Here is a 15,699-nt window from a genome sequence, read left to right on the forward strand (position 1 = left end):
TGGGATTGAAAACCGGGACCCCAGCACTCAGCACACCCAGGTTTCCTGCACAGCATTCTTTCCAGCCCTGGGGCCTGACGGCAGAGCCCCTGAAATGGGGGGCAGAGGTGATGGGGGTGAAAAGGGACCCTTTTGGAAACCTGTGTCCCACTTGCAAACAGAGCCTGGACACTGTTTCTGGCACTGGCTCTGGGCCTCTCCCCTGTTGCAGAGACCTTCCTGGACTGTCCTCCAAGTCGCTGGGCTCCATACTGGGATCAGGGTGGGCTTCCCAAGGGGATCCCACCTGTGTGTGAGGCCCCCACCCTCCACCACACAGTGCAGGAACTGCTGTTCCTTACTGCCTGAAGCTACTTCCTGTGGCCCCGTGAGCCACCTAGGCTCTGCTGCTGCCCCTGACCCCAAGCCCTTTGTCCCAAGGCCCCAACTCCCAGAAAGGGATGGAGGACAGGTGCACGTGTGGGCGGGGCTGCAGAGCTGCAGCTGGCTGTGCTGGTGCAGGTGGTGGGTGAGACCTACCTGGAAATCCATTCCCTGCAGTGCTCAGTGCAGGTAGGGGCTGGGGCTGGGGTTGGGGCTGGGGTGGGGCTGGGGCGGGGGTGACTCATGGCAGCTCCAGGCTCCCCTGGCCTTTCAGCCTCAGCAGCTTTCATCCTGCTCCAGGGACACGGGAGACCCCAGCTGGCAGAAGCCCAGCGCACCCTTCCTTAGGCCCGGCTCCCCACTCAGACTCCCCCATTCACCCCTTTCTTACTTCACTGGATCATTTATGCCTGTGGGCCACACATATAGGGGCCAGGAGCTGCTCGTGGGTGCTCAGAACCAGGAGTCAGCCAGGAACCAGACACTCCTGTCAGGGAGGACACCCGGGGCCCAGGCCCAGGCCCAGAACCAGGTAGATGGGGCGGGAACCGGCAGGACAGGGCCTAGGCATCGGATAGGGATGGGCCCCAGACTCCCCTAGGGGGCCGGAGCCGCGCCATTAAGGCAGATCCCGGTGGGGCTCAGACAAGGCCTGGACCACCCATCGCGAGAACGCGCGCTCCTCCTGTGGACGCCTCGTTTCGGGAGGCGCGGAGTCTCTTCGGAGTTCCCCGGGGGAGCACAGTGCCGGCCTCACTCACATCTGGCCGGGTGGGGGCGGGAGAAAGGCCAGCCGGGCAGGGGACGCGCAGGAGAGACGGAAGACGCCGGCGGACGACGCGAAATCTTTACTTAGAGAAAAGCGACAGAGTCAGAGACCCAAGGGCGCGGGGCTGCAGCGAGGGCGCCTGGGGCGAGACACGAACACGCGGAGAGCGGGGTCGGCGCGCTGGTCACAGGAGCTGGCGGGGGGCGCTGCGGAGACAGAGCCCGAGGGTTGAGAGCCTCCGCGGACCCCGCGCCCGTTCACCCGCGGGCTCGGACTCGCACCCCCACCCAGAGGAGCCCGTGGGCCGGGGTCCTGGGCTCAGAAGCGGTGGCGGGAGGCCAGGAAGGGCCCCAGGTCCAGCCGGTCGGAGCCCCGCGGCGCGCACCTACCCCGGGCTGGGCTGCGGGCGGAAAACAGTCACTGCGCGGGCGGGGGCGCCGCGCTCCCCGCCGCCTTCCGCGCCGCCTCCTTCTCCGCCTCCGCCGACGGCTTCCCCGGGGGTTCGGTGGCCGCCGCCGCCCCAGCCTGGGTGGGCCCCTTGCGCTCCTCCTTGTTGGCGCGGTGGCCGTCCCCCCAGGGCGCTGGCGGCTCGGTGCCGTGCTTGCGGCTGAGCGGGTAGGCCCCGATGGCCGCCAGGACGCTGCGGTGGCGCTCCGGGTCCATCTCGGCGTAGTACATCTCCAGGGTCAGCGGCGCGCAGAGCTTGTGCTGCGGGAGGGGCCAGGTCAGGGCCGTGGGGCTCAGCCCTCCTGACCCGGACCCTCCCGCTTCCGAGGCTGGGGCCACTGCGGACCGTTTCTAATTAGGCCATGGTTTCGGGACACCGAAGTCAGCCACAGGCTCGGAACTCAGGGCCATGGAGGGCCACGGGGCCAGGGGGTCGCTGTCGCATTGTAGGGGATGGGCCCCCCGGGGAGTGGGGTGCAGACACCAGGGGACCTGCCCAGCCCAGCGAGGCCTCTGCGGAGCGCTCCAGCGCATAAACCATGGAGTTAAGGAAAAGGGGCAGATTTCACTTCTGAAAAATGAAAGGTTTCGAGAAACACAGTAAAAGCTACAAACATCGTTGGCAAAGAGAATAAGGAAGGAAGAAAATGTGTAGGAGCATTAATATGTTACTTAAAAGTAAAACTTTGCACAAGTCACTGGGGGGACAGATGACCGCCTGGAGAGACGGCTGGAGCGTGACTCTTGCTTAAAGAAAGTCGTCTTTAAAATATCAAGTTTTCAAAAGACAGGATCTCATGTTCTGGAGAAGTAACAGGAACACGGATTTGGGGACCACCTTCCCCAGCAGCAGGAAGCAGCCCGGCCATTGCGACTGGAGGCCACCGGAGGCCGGGAGGCTCTACCACTCCCCACCAGAGACAGGCCCCCTTACCCGCGTCAGGAAGCCGTTGGGGCAGCTGAACTGGTCGTACCAGATGGCCTTGTACAAGATCAGCACACAGCCCATCAGCGCCATGGTGAAGGCAATCATCCGCCCCGTGGGCAGCTGGCAGGAGGACAGGGAGGGGCTCAGCCACACTGGGTAGGGGCTGGGGTTAGCACAGGACCACCACCACCCCCAGTCTTGATGTCCCACTCCCGCCCCAGGCAGTTAGTGACTTCTCCAAGGGTCAGCAGCACAGTCAAGTGTGCAGGCGCCACCCCTGGGGGCCAGGCCTTGCTGGCAGCCCCTCCACCAGGACTCTGGAAACATCTGCCACCATGTAAAGTGATGTGGCCTTTGTCCCAGGTGGGCCTTGAGGGAGTTTGCAGCTTCCCTGTGGCGGGGGCTGTAGCCTCCGGTGAGTTGGAGGCTGCACTCGCCAGGCCGCCCAGGGTGCTGCCCGCGGTGGGTGCAGCAACATGAGCCGCACACTGGAAGGTGAAGCCGGGGCAGGGAGCTCGAGCAGACACGGTGGGGTTAGGGTGGACCTTACTACTGAAGAATGACAGGCTTTGGAAACAGGCCACTAAACATGACTGAAGCTATCATCATAACGCTGAGAGATTAAAATCAGAAGGTGAGGAAGATACTTCCCAGACACACGCAGAAAGAAAGTATTACATAGAAAGCCCGTAAGCCGCTGAAGATGGCTAACAGACTAGCTGCACAGGTGGGGGCTTCCCAGGAAGGGAAACATCTCGGGAGCTCTTCGTTCCGTTGGCACCTGCAGCCTCCAGAGGGAGCTTGACGGGTGCGGGGCAGCCGGAGGCCAGCTCTGGGCAGGATGACTCACTGCCACCTTCTCCTCCCTGAGAGCCGGGACAAGGGGCCCCCAGCCCTGTCTGGCCTGAGCCCAGGCACCCGAAGCTGCCCTCCACCTTCTCCCCCTGCCCTGAGTCTCCACAGTGTCTAGGGTGGGTGTGGTTACCCTGCGCCCTTCCTCTGGGTGGCTGCAGTTCGACTTCTGGCCCTCCAGGTCAGGGAACTTCTTCGGCTGGTCTGAGGACAGCTGGTATTCTGTCTGCGTCTTGATGACCACCTGTGGAAAGAGATGACCGTGGCCTCGCTGGGCAGCTGGCAGGGACCCAAGAGAGCACTGAACTGAGAGGAGAGGGAGCCAGGGTCAGCTTCGTGGCAGTGGTGTTGACGCTGACCATCTGCCGGGAACGTCTTGGTGGACGGCAAGGCTCCAGCAGCCACAAAGTGAGGCCAAGGGAAGGTGGACACTGAAAGTGCTGGAGACACAGCAGCCCTGGGCCTGGCCCGACCGCTGACAGAGCACTTCGGTCTGCTGCTGCCTCCAACTCAGGATGCTGGAGAATTGCCCTTGGCCAACAAGGGTGGTCCTCCTGCCCCAGCTCCCCAGAATAGATGCTGCCCCCACTTCCAGCAGGGACAACTCGGGGTGCCCTTCATGCTGCACGACTCCCTGGGGGTCAGACTGGGCTGGGCTCAAGCTGAGCTCTGCTTCTCCCCAGTTTCTGCTTTATGTAACCCCACTGGTCACTTGCCCAAGGACCCCCGTTTCAGGCTCAACCCAGGACAGAGCCATGCCCCAGGGGGAAGGGTGGGAAGCCTTGTCAGCCGAGTGCTCTATGAATGGCAAGTGGGTCAGGTGCTGGCTGGGAGTCAGTGCGTGATTTCCCAGTTATGTGTCCACCAGTTTGCCCCGTTCTGGCACATGGGAGCTGACCAGGAGGTCACAGAGTGCCCCTGGCCAACTGGGATTTTGGCCCTCACGGCCCTTCCTCCGCTTGCTCTACTTCACCTGGGAAGAGGCCACATCTAGACAAACTTCACCCCATACCCCTTTGTTTCCAGGGGAGCCTGAGAAGGGCCCCCACGCCGCCCAGGACCTCACCTGCTCAGGGAGCGGCGGCTGGAGCTGGCTGACGTCCAAGGGGCTGATCAGAGGCACACTGTCCATGGCAGCTGCATCCTGGTCCCCAGGGTCTTTACCTGGCTTCCCAGAGAAGCTGCAGCCCAGCTTCACCATGGTGGACAGCGGTCCTTATCCTGTCCGGAGACAGACAGAGTCACTGTCCACAGGCTGTCCCCTGGACGCCCACGCCATCTGGCTCTGATGCCAGAGGGTCCTGAGTTGGTCCTGATGCTCCTCACACCAGAGCCGGGGATGGGCTGTAAGGGGTCAGGACAGCCTCCCTGGGCAAACCCGGCACGTCCAGCCAGACGCTTCCTGTCCCTTCTTGACCCCCACAGACCCTCTGGACCCCACAGCACTGCAGGGGAGAGAGCCCCAGGCAGGACTGTCCATGAAGCCGAGTGAGTCTTCCACCAGCAGCTGCTCTAGACAACCACCACCTCCTCCTCCTCCTGCCGCTCCTCCCCTTCCTCCTCCTCCCCCTCCCCCTCCCCCCCGCCCTTCCTCCTACTTCTGAGTGCAATGGTGCCACCTTGGCTCACTGCAGCCTCTGCCTCCCGGGCTTAAGCAATCCTACCATCTCAGCCTTCCGAGTACCTGGAACCACAGGCGTGCCCCACTACGCCTGTCATTCTATATGGGGGCACAGGGACAGGAACACACAAAGCATCTTGGGAAAGAACGTGGAGAAGTCTCATCTGCCGGGTCCGGCTTACTGCACAGCATTAGAAATGGAGTGGGGTGGGGCTGCTGCATGGTGGAAGAAGTCCCACACGACACACTTTGCACACAGGAACACCGATTTGCAGCATGGCTGCCTCTCAATAAACCGAGGTCCACATCAGAAGCAGTGAGCCTGATCCCTACTTCACATTACACAGAGACCCAAACTGGAAAAGCAAAACAGTAAACCGTCTCAAAGATAATAAAGTAGATTATTCCAGTCTCGGGGGGGGGGGGATTTCTTCATTAGGACAATAGGCAGTAACCATAAAAGGGAATATTGAAAAAATGACCTCATTAAAACTGTGAACTTCTGCTTATCAAAACAGCCTTCAAAAAACGGACGCAGAAAAAAATAAAATAAAATTTAAAAATGGAAGCAGAAGCCAAGAGTAGAAGACAATTGCAACCCACAGACGATGGGCGCATTGTGAGCTGAGTGATAGTCCCTCAAAAATACGTCCAGGTCCTAGGATCTGAGAGTGCCTGTGAATTAGATCACACTTGGAATTAGGTTCTTCGCTGACGGAATGGAGCTAAAACCAGGGTGGGCCCTGATCCAAAACTGGTAACCTTAATAAAACGGGGAAATTAGTCCATTTGAGGTGGCTCACGCCTGTAACCCCAGTACTTTGGAAGGTGGACGTGGGCGGATCATGAGGTCAGGAGTTCAAGACCAGCCTGGCCAAGACGGTGAACCCCCATCTCTACTAAAAATACAAGAATTAGCCGGTGTAGGGACAGGCACCAGTAATCCCAGCTGCTTGGGAGGCTGAGGCAGAGAACAGCTTGAACCTGGGAGGCGGAGGTTGCAGTGAGCCGAGATCATGCCACTGCACTCCAGCCTGGGCGACAGAGCAAGACTCCACCTCAAACAACCAACCAACCAAACAAACAAACAAAACAGGGAAATTAGACACCGGAGGGTGCCACGTGTAGACGGAGCAGACACTGGAACGCTGCAGCTGAAACCCGAGGAATGCTTGGCCACCAGAAGCTGGAGGAGCCAGGAGGAAGCTCCCGGAGGGGCTTGGAGGGAACATGGCCCTGCAGGCACCTTCGTTTTGGATTTCTCGCCTCCAGAATTCTCTGTGAGAGAATGACTTTGTTGTTCTAAGCCACCTGCTTGTAATCTGTGGCAGCAGCACTAGGGTGTGCACGTAACTGCCAGAGCCAGCAGTGACCACTCTTCCTGCCCTCTGTGGGTTCCAGGTGTGGGGAGGCACCACGGGAACAGGAGCAGGAGACCCACAGTCACAGAGCTTCTGCCCAGCTGCTGCCACTCAAGTACAGATAATGTGGAGGCATCTCGTGGAGGTTAGGATGGAAGGAACTGAGGGGGAAGGATTTCAAGATGGAAGGATCTGAGGGGGAAGGATTGTGGAGGGCGGGGGGTGGGGAGGATCTGAGGGGTGAGGGGTCGGAAGGATTGTGGAGGGGTGGGGGAAGGATCCCAGGGGTGAGGGTCTGAGGGCAGAGGAATCCCACAGGGAAGGATTGCAGGGGTGGGGATGGGGGGGAGGAAGGATATGAGGGCAGAGGGGTCCAAGGTGGGAAGGGTCCGAGAACGGAGGTATCTGAGGGGAAAGGATCTGAATGGGAAGGGTCTGCGGCAAAACTACCTGAGGTGGAAGCATCTAAGGGGGAAGGACCTGAGGGGGGAAGGACCTGAGGTGGAAGCACCTGAGGGGGGAAGGACCTGAGGGGGAAGGACCTGAGCGGGGAAGGACCTGAGGGGGAAGGACCTGAGGGGGGAAGGACCTGAGGGGGGAAGGACCTGAGGGGGAAGGACCTGAGGGGGGAAGGACCTGAGGGGGAAGGACCTGAGGGGGAAGGACCTGAGGGGGAAGGACCTGAGGGGGGAAGGACCTGAGGGGGGAAGGATCTGAGGGGGGAAGGACCTGAGGGGGAAGGACCTGAGGGGGGAAGGACCTGAGGGGGGAAGGACCTGAGGGGGAAGGATCTGAGGGGGGAGGACCTGAGGGGGGAAGGACCTGAGGGGGAAGGACCTGAGGGGGGAAGGACCTGAGGGGGAAGGACCTGAAGGGGGAAGGACCTGAGGGGGGAAGGACCTGATGTGGGGAAGAACTTGAGGGGGAAGGACCTGAGGGGAGAAAGTCCTGAGCAGGGAAGGACCTGAGGGAGAAGGCTCTGAGGGGGAAGGGTTTTTGGGCAAAAATATCTGAAGCAGAAGCATCTAAGAGGGAAGGACCTGAGTGGGGAAGGACCTGAGTGGGGAAGGACCTGAGGGGGAAGGACCTGAGGGGGGAAGGACCTGAGGGGGAAGGACCTGAGGGGGGAAGGACCTGAGGGGGAAGGACCTGAGGGGGGAAGGACCTGAGGGGGAAGGACCTGAAGGGGGAAGGACCTGAGGGGGAAGGACCTGAGGGGGAAGAATCTGAGGGGGAAGAACCTGAGAGGGGATGAGTTGAGGGGGGAAGGACCTGAGGGGGAAGGACCTGATGTGGGGAAGGACCTGAGGGGGAAGGACCTGAGGGGGGAAGGACCTGAGGGGGGAAGGATCTGAGGGGGAAGGACCTGAGGGGGGAAGGACCTGAGGGGGAAGGACCTGAGGGGGGAAGGACCTGAGGGGGAAGGACCTGAGAGGGGATGAGTTGAGGGGGAAGGACCTGATGTGGGGAAGGACCTGAGGGGGAAGGACCTGAGGGGGAAGGACCTGAGGGGGGAAGGACCTGAGGGGGAAGGACCTGAGGGGGGAAGGACCTGAGGGGGGAAGGATCTGAGGGGGAAGGACCTGAGGGGGAAGGACCTGAGGGGGGAAGGACCTGAGGGGGAAGGACCTGAGGGGGGAAGGACCTGAGGGGGGAAGGATCTGAGGGGGGAAGGACCTGAGGGGGAAGGACCTGAGGGGGGAAGGACCTGAGGGGGAAGGACCTGAGGGGGAAGGACCTGAGGGGGAAGAATCTGAGGGGGAAGGACCTGAGAGGGGATGAGTTGAGGGGGAAGGACCTGATGTGGGGAAGGACCTGAGGGGGGAAGGACCTGAGGGGGAAGGTCCTGAAGGGGAAGGACCTGAGAGGGAAGGATCTGAGGGGGGATGAGTCGAGGGGGAAGGACGTGAGGGGTGAAGGATCTGAGTGGGAAGGACCTGAGGGAAGGGATCTGCGTGGTGGGAGAGAGACTGGACAGCCAGGTCTGGGTAGGGGATGGGGGAGGCCGCTCTAAGCGGGAAGGAGCTGGGCTAGGGGCAACAGGACTCCCAGACGTGGACTTGGCCAGGCCCTCTGGAGCCCTAACCCATGCCCCTCTTTGTCATGTGTTTATGGCAGGCGACCCTATGCCTGGCCGGGCCTTTCCAGAAGAAGCCATACAGTGGTCCCCACCCTCCCACCCCGGGCTGGGGGCTCTTGCTTAGGTGCCTCCCCACGTGGCCGGGGCAGAGGGGATGGCCACTCAGCTGGGGAAGTTTCCGCGTGCACCCGTGGTGTAGAAGCGCCCTGTGTGTGCAGGCAGGGACGGAAGAGGCGCTACCGAGCTTGAGTACAAAAGAGAGGGATCCAGGGAAGCAGAGCCCGAGAGGCGGGGAAGGACGTGGTTTGGGGCGCAGCCAGCAGCGCCAGGGCTTAGGGGGAGCTTGGCCCGCGGAGGTGGCAGCGCCACCCAGGAGGAGGGGTCGGGGGTCTTCCCAGAGCGGACGCCCAGAGCAAGGCCAGCCTCTCCACAGAGATAGGGAGGCGGAGAAGAAGGCGCAGTCCCGCCCCAGGCCCCGCAGCGCCATACGGTGGGCAGGACCCCGCCAGGAGGAGCTGCGCTTCTGATGCTCCCTTCCAGGCAAACTTCAACTGCAACTCCTCTGACGGCCTATTTACGCCATCGCGGGTTTCCTTGGCGATGGAGACAGGCCCAAGACGCGTCTTTGGGAAGAAAAGGCCATTGGGGGCCCGCTGGAGCCTCGCTCTGGTTCCAGGCCCAGCGCCCCAGGCAGAATGTGGGGGGAGTGCTGGCCTGTGTGTGGGGTCCATCCTCCCACACACCAGACCGTCCCTTTGCGCTGCTGCGTCATGAGGGCCGCTTCCCACGGCAGACACGCGTCTCGCGGACCTGGGGGTCCCTCTCCTTCTCTCCCGGCCCCTCCCTGCACCTGCGCTGTCGCCGCGTTTTCTGCGGGTCCCCTGCGCCCCACCCGCCGCGCTCTGGCGGGGAGACAAGCGCCTGGCTCCTGTCTGTGGTGGGGGTGCGCGGGGTACTGATGGCAGATGGATGGGGGCGCGGGTGAGCGAGTCCGTGCGGATGCAGGATGGATGGCGGGGCCGGGGGTGCAGGCTCTCAGTCGAAAGTCCACGGAAGCTCGGCTGGAGGTCACGTCACCGACCCGCTTTCGCACGCGCCCTCCAACCCTGGAATGCTGCGTCACGCGGGGGATGCGCGCATGTGCGCGGGCGTGGGCTTGTGCGGGCCGGGCACGAGCGCGTGTGACTGCGGATCCCTGAGGGTCCCGCCCCGCCCCCGCGGGCCCCCCCGCAGCCTCCCGCCCCTGGCGCTGCAGGCGGCCGTGGCCGCCCCGCTGATTCCAAGACAGCTGCAGTGCGGAGCCCGCGAGCCCTGCGCAGAGGAGTGGGCGCGCAGCTGCTCCCGCTTCCCAGAGCCGCCACCTGTGGCCCCGCGCCCGAGCCTGCGGCAGCCGCAAGTGGTTCCCGAGCGGCGCCCTCCCAGCGTCCAGGCCGGCTCCTGCCTGTCACGCAGACGCCCCCATCGAGACCATCCTCCACCCCCCACCCCCGCGCGAGCTGCGGCTCCTCGGTGCTCTGCTCCAACGCCACTTCTGCCGCCCGCCCCACCCCGCCCCCGCAGACAGAATTGGACAGGAGCTGGGACTGGCACCCCCTGCCCACCTCGGGGACACCCCGAATGGCAGGCTGCGACCCTGGTGCCGGGCCGGGCCGTCCCAGGAAGCCTGGAGACCACCGCCCTCGGGCCAGCGGGGCCGGCCTGGGGCAGGCAGAGGAGGCCTAGGGAGGAGGCCGGCCGGGCGGTGGGACCCGAGGGTCAGCTGCAGAGCGCCCTGCACACTCGCATCCCGCACACGCGCTCCAGACACGCACACACACACCTTCCAGACACGCACACACACACCTTCCAGACACACCCCCCCGCACACGCACTCCAGACGCACACACACACACCTTCCAGACACGCGCACACACACCTTCCAGACACACACACACACGCACTCCAGACACGCGCACACACCTTCCAGACACACACACACACCTTCCAGACACACCCCCACACACACGCACTCCAGACGCGCACACACACCCTCCAGACGCACATCCCCACACCCTCCAGACACACACACACACCCTCCAGACGTGCACACACACCCTCCAGACACGCACACACACCCTCCAGACGCACATCCCCACACCCTCCAGACACGCACACACACCCTCCAGACGCGCACACACACCCTCCAGACGCGCACACACACCCTCCAGACGCACATCCCCACACCCTCCAGACACACACACACCCCGCACACGCACCTGGCACACACCCCAGACACGCACACTCACACCCTCATCCGCACATGCGCCACGCACAAGCGCACTCAAACCTCCGCCCACACAAGAGCCGCAAGAACACACGCGCCTCGCACCGCGCACCCCCGGGCCCCCGCCCCACTCGCAAGGAGAAATGTGGAAACGGCTCACAGGCGGCTCCGCCGGCAGCTGCTGCAGGACGGGTCGGCAGGACAGCGATGCGGATGTGGATGCAGAGGATGCGGTTCCAGACGCTTCGCAGCCGGGCGGGGCAGGGGCTGCAGCGGCGAGACCGAGGCTGCGGTCGCCATGGAAACGCGCTGGAGGCGGCGCCTCGGCTCTGGCCCCGCACCGGGAACCCCCCCCCCCCCCCCCCCCCCCCCGGCCCCGCGCCTCTGCCTGGGAGCCGCGCATGCGCCCTTCCGACCCTGCCCGGGCCCCACCACGCGCACACCTGACACACACCCCAGACACACACACCTCAAACACCAGACACACCCACCCACCTCACACACACCCAGGCACGCACCCCCCACACCCACACCTCACACCCCAGAAACACAGACACCTCATACCCCAGACACACACACCTCACACCCCAGACACACCCACACACCTCACACCCGACACACATACCCGACACACACCCCGCACACCTCACACACACCCCACACACCTCACACACACCCAGGCACGCACCCCCCCAACCCACACCTCACACCCCAGAAACACAGACACCTCATACCCCAGACACACACACCTCACCACACCCCAGACACATACCACACACACCCGACACACACACACCCCAGACACACACCTCACACCCCAGACACACCCACACACCTCACACCCGACACACGTACCTGACACACACCCCACACACCTGACACACCCCCAGAAACATGCACCTGACACACCCCAGAAACACACACCTCAAACACCAAACACCAGACACACACCTCACACACACCCCAGACACACACACCTGACACATCCCTGACACACCCTTCAGCGACATACCTGACCCAGCCCCCAGAAACACACACCTGACACATACACACCTGACACGCCCCAGACACACCAACACACACCTCAAACACCAGACACACCCAAACATGTATCTCACATGCACACCCACACACACACCTGACACCCCCAGAAACACCCGACACACCCCACAGACACACACCTGAAACACATTCCAGAAACACGCACCTCAAACACCAGACACACCCACACACCTCACACACACCCCACACACATACCTGACACCCCAGAAACACACACCTCAACACCAGTCACATCCAAACACACACCTCACACATGCCCCAGACACACACATGACACATACACACCTGACACCCCACACACCTGACCTACACCCCAGAAACACACCTGACACACACACCCCCAGGAACACACAGCAGAAACAGATACACCTCAGACACACCTCACAGACCAAACGCACCCCCGCACACATCACACACACACCTGACACACACATCTGACCCACACCCCACACACCTGACACACATACCTGATCCACACCCCAGACATATAAACAGACACCTCACACACCCACACACACCTCACACATACCTCACACCCACATATATCCGACACCCCAGACACACACACCCTGAAACATACCCCAGAAACACATACACCTCACACTTTGCACTCACACCCACACACATAAACACACACATACCTGACACACCAGACACAAACGTCACACGTGACACACCCAACTCCCCCACAAACACCTCAGATACAGTAGAACATACACCTCACACCCACACGTGACAAACCCCAGACATACTGTAGACACACTCCAGACACACACCCTTGACACATACACTTCACACACACCAGATACCCACACACCTGACACCAGACACCCTAGAAACACATACACCTCACACATTAACCCCACACACCTCTCAAACACACCAGACATACACACATCACCCACACACATCTCTCACACACACCTGAAACACACCCTGGACACAAACACACCTCACACCCCAGAAACACATACATCTCCCACACACCCACACACACACTGCACACACACCTCACACATCACACACCCCACACATCACACACCCTTCAGACACACCAGACACACACCAGATACACACACCAGACATACACACATCACACACCACACACACCTGAAACACACCCCCCACACACACCTTACACTCGACATACCCACACACACCTGACACACATCTCACATGTATCCTTGACATCATACACTTCACACACATCAGACACACCCAAACACATACACATCACACACCCACACAAACCCCCAAACACACACCTGACACCAGACACTTCAGAATCACATACAACTCAACCACACCACACCCAAACACACACACCTCACACCCCTTAGATACACAAGACACACGTACTTCATACATACCATACATCACATATACACTTGAAACACATCCCAGACACACACCTTACAGACACCCCAGACACACCCACACATCCCCACACACCTGACACACACCTCACACGTGCCCCAGAAATACACCTCACACCACACACACCCAAACACATACCTCACACCACACACCCAAACACACACACCTCACAGATACCTAACACATATCACACACACCTCACACATACCCCTTCTCACACATGCCTCAGACACACATACACCTGACACATACCTCACAAACACACCTGACACATATATCTGATGCCCATCCCAGACACACAAAACCACACACACCTGACACATGCACACCACACACACATCTGACACCCCCCAAAACACCAAACACACAACCACATACACTCCCTAACACCCCAGACACAGCATACACATACCACATACCTCACATCAGACACACACCCAGACGCCACACACCTGACACACCTCACATGTAGCCTAGACACATACCAGAAACATGCATAGACCAGACACACTCCAAACACACCCTCACAGACCTGATATATACCCACACCTGACACACACTTCAGACACACCTCACACACCCAAAACCTTAGACACACATCCGAAACACTTGACGCACACGACACCCACCACACACACCTCACCCCAGGCACACACCTGACACATACATGATACAGACCTGACACCCCAGACACACCTCACACACACCCCACATACACCCTAGACTCACCCCAGATGCACACCACACACACTTCAGACACCCACACCTCACAAATGCACCACACACCTCTTACCAGACACAGCTGACATGCATGCCCCAAACACATCTCACACACATCCCAGACACACACATCCCTGACACTCACCTCACACACACCAATATACACCCCTACACACACCCCAAACATCTCACACATGCATCAGACACACCCGACACACACCTCACAAATCCACCAGACACTCAGACCTACACACCTGACACACACCCCTCACACATCCCAGACACACACCTCAGGCACACACACCCCAGATACACACACCATACACTTCACACACAGCAGACACACCCAAACATGCCTGACACATGCACCTCACAAGCATACACACCCTCACACACACACTGCAGCCACACATGCCTGACACCCCAGACACACACATCCCTTACACATTGCAGACACACATCCACACATGACACACACTCCTCACACATCAGACACACACACCTCACACATGCACACCTGACACATATCCCTGACCTGCACACCCCACACACACCCTCCACACATATACCCCAGCTCACACCCTAGTGCGACACACATTCTTGACACACACACCCTAGACACAGACACTCCCCACACAAACCTCTAACATACACCCCCAGACACCTCCACACAGTCTCCTCACACACATATCCCAGATGCACACACACCCCTCCTGACACATGCACCCCAACACATCCTCCCATACAGGTGGCATACAGTCCTCACACACCCCTGACACACACCTGACTCAGACACACCTGTCGCCCCAGCGGACACCTGACACACACACTCAACACATGTCTCACACCAGTGACACAACACACAAGCATCACATACCTCACCTGACACACGGCCCTCACGCACAGCTCACCCACATACCTCACACATATACACACACCACACACATTTCACACTTCACACACACAGGTTACACATACCTCATAAAACACACAGGACAGCACACCTCACAACTCACACACCCACCTTACACACATCTCACACACCTGACATATGTATGTGACACACACCCCAGAAGGCCACGTCTCACACAGACACACCCTCGAGCACGCACACACACACTCCCACCTCACTGCAGGGGGCAGGCACCCTGGCCAGCTCAGCCCTGGCTGCTCCTTGTTCTGGGCCCCCTGGGGGTCTCCAGGTGGACCTTGGCTGGATGATCAGACTCCTCCGTCCCCTCCGCCTCTGTGCTGGGTCAGGCCCAGCTGGGTTTGGCTCCCACTTGCCCCAAGGATGGCCCGTGGAGCCCGCATGGTGCCCACAGGTGTTTGGCTGAGTGTGGCTCCCAGCTGCGGGTGGTCAGCAGTGACAGGAGCAGGCGTTTTCATTGCTGTGACCCTGTGAGCTCATGGACAGGCCGTGTTTTATCCACGCTGAACAGTCACCCATTGTTAGGGCGCAGCCCATCACCCCGTCCTGCAGGAGTGCAGCTTGGTGGCAAGTGGTGCTGAGCATCTCCTCAGGGTGGAGTCACCATTTGCAAATCTTATGTGGCAAAACCTCTGTGCAAATGTTTTGAATAGTTTTCAGTTGGGTTGTTTTTATTGTTGAGTTGTAAGAGTTCTTTTTATATTCTGGGTATAAGTTGTTTCCTTTCTCTATTTTGTTTTTTTCTTTGGGATGGAGTCTCACTGTCACCCAGGCTAGAGTGACAGTGGTGGAGCAACCTCGGCTCACCGCAAGCTCCGTCTCCCAGGTTCGAGCGATTCTCCCGTCTCAGCCTCCCGAGTGGCTGGGATTACAGGCACGCACTGCCACGCTCAGCTAATTTCTGTATTTGTGGTAGAGACGGGGT

The 15,699-nt window shown here is 60.3% G+C and overlaps 1 protein-coding gene across 6 annotated transcripts; it reads right to left on the reverse strand.

The window, feature by feature from the left end:
- Positions 1–1,196: 1,196 nt before the first annotated feature.
- CALY (calcyon neuron specific vesicular protein) lies at positions 1,197–15,244 on the reverse strand. 6 transcript variants are annotated; one of them, XM_035269592.3, is made up of 6 exons: positions 14,970–15,244; positions 4,426–4,580; positions 3,493–3,603; positions 2,514–2,627; positions 1,522–1,840; positions 1,197–1,338 (listed from the first exon to the last, which is right to left on the reverse strand). In XM_035269592.3, exons 2-5 carry the CDS (start codon positions 4,558–4,560, stop codon positions 1,550–1,552), a joined length of 651 nt encoding a protein of 216 aa, XP_035125483.3. In that variant the 5' UTR covers positions 4,561–4,580; positions 14,970–15,244; the 3' UTR covers positions 1,197–1,338; positions 1,522–1,549. The 6 variants fall into 6 exon arrangements, with proteins under 6 accessions (XP_035125483.3, XP_035125481.3, XP_035125486.3 ...); XM_035269590.3 differs by lacking the exon at positions 14,970–15,244 and adding an exon at positions 10,845–10,937; XM_035269595.3 differs by lacking the exon at positions 14,970–15,244 and adding an exon at positions 5,044–5,109.
- Between the last annotated feature and the right edge of the window lie 455 nt (positions 15,245–15,699).

This window comes from Callithrix jacchus, chromosome 12, assembly GCF_049354715.1.
Source record: "Callithrix jacchus isolate 240 chromosome 12, calJac240_pri, whole genome shotgun sequence".
Lineage (NCBI taxonomy): Eukaryota > Metazoa > Chordata > Mammalia > Primates > Cebidae > Callithrix > Callithrix jacchus.

What these genes read in the sequence shown, in the direction of transcription:
- CALY (XM_035269592.3), bottom strand. Translation starts at nt 4,560, where the DNA reads ATGGTGAAGCTGGGCTGCAGCTTCTCTGGGAAGCCAGGTAAAGACCCT. An exon ending in AGCCGCCGCTCCCTGAGCAG is followed by an intron (nt 3,604 to 4,425) that starts GTGAGGTCCTGG and finishes CTCTTTCCACAG; the next exon opens with GTGGTCATCAAGACGCAGAC. An exon ending in ACCCAGAGGAAGGGCGCAGG is followed by an intron (nt 2,628 to 3,492) that starts GTAACCACACCC and finishes TCCTCCTGCCAG; the next exon opens with CTGCCCACGGGGCGGATGAT.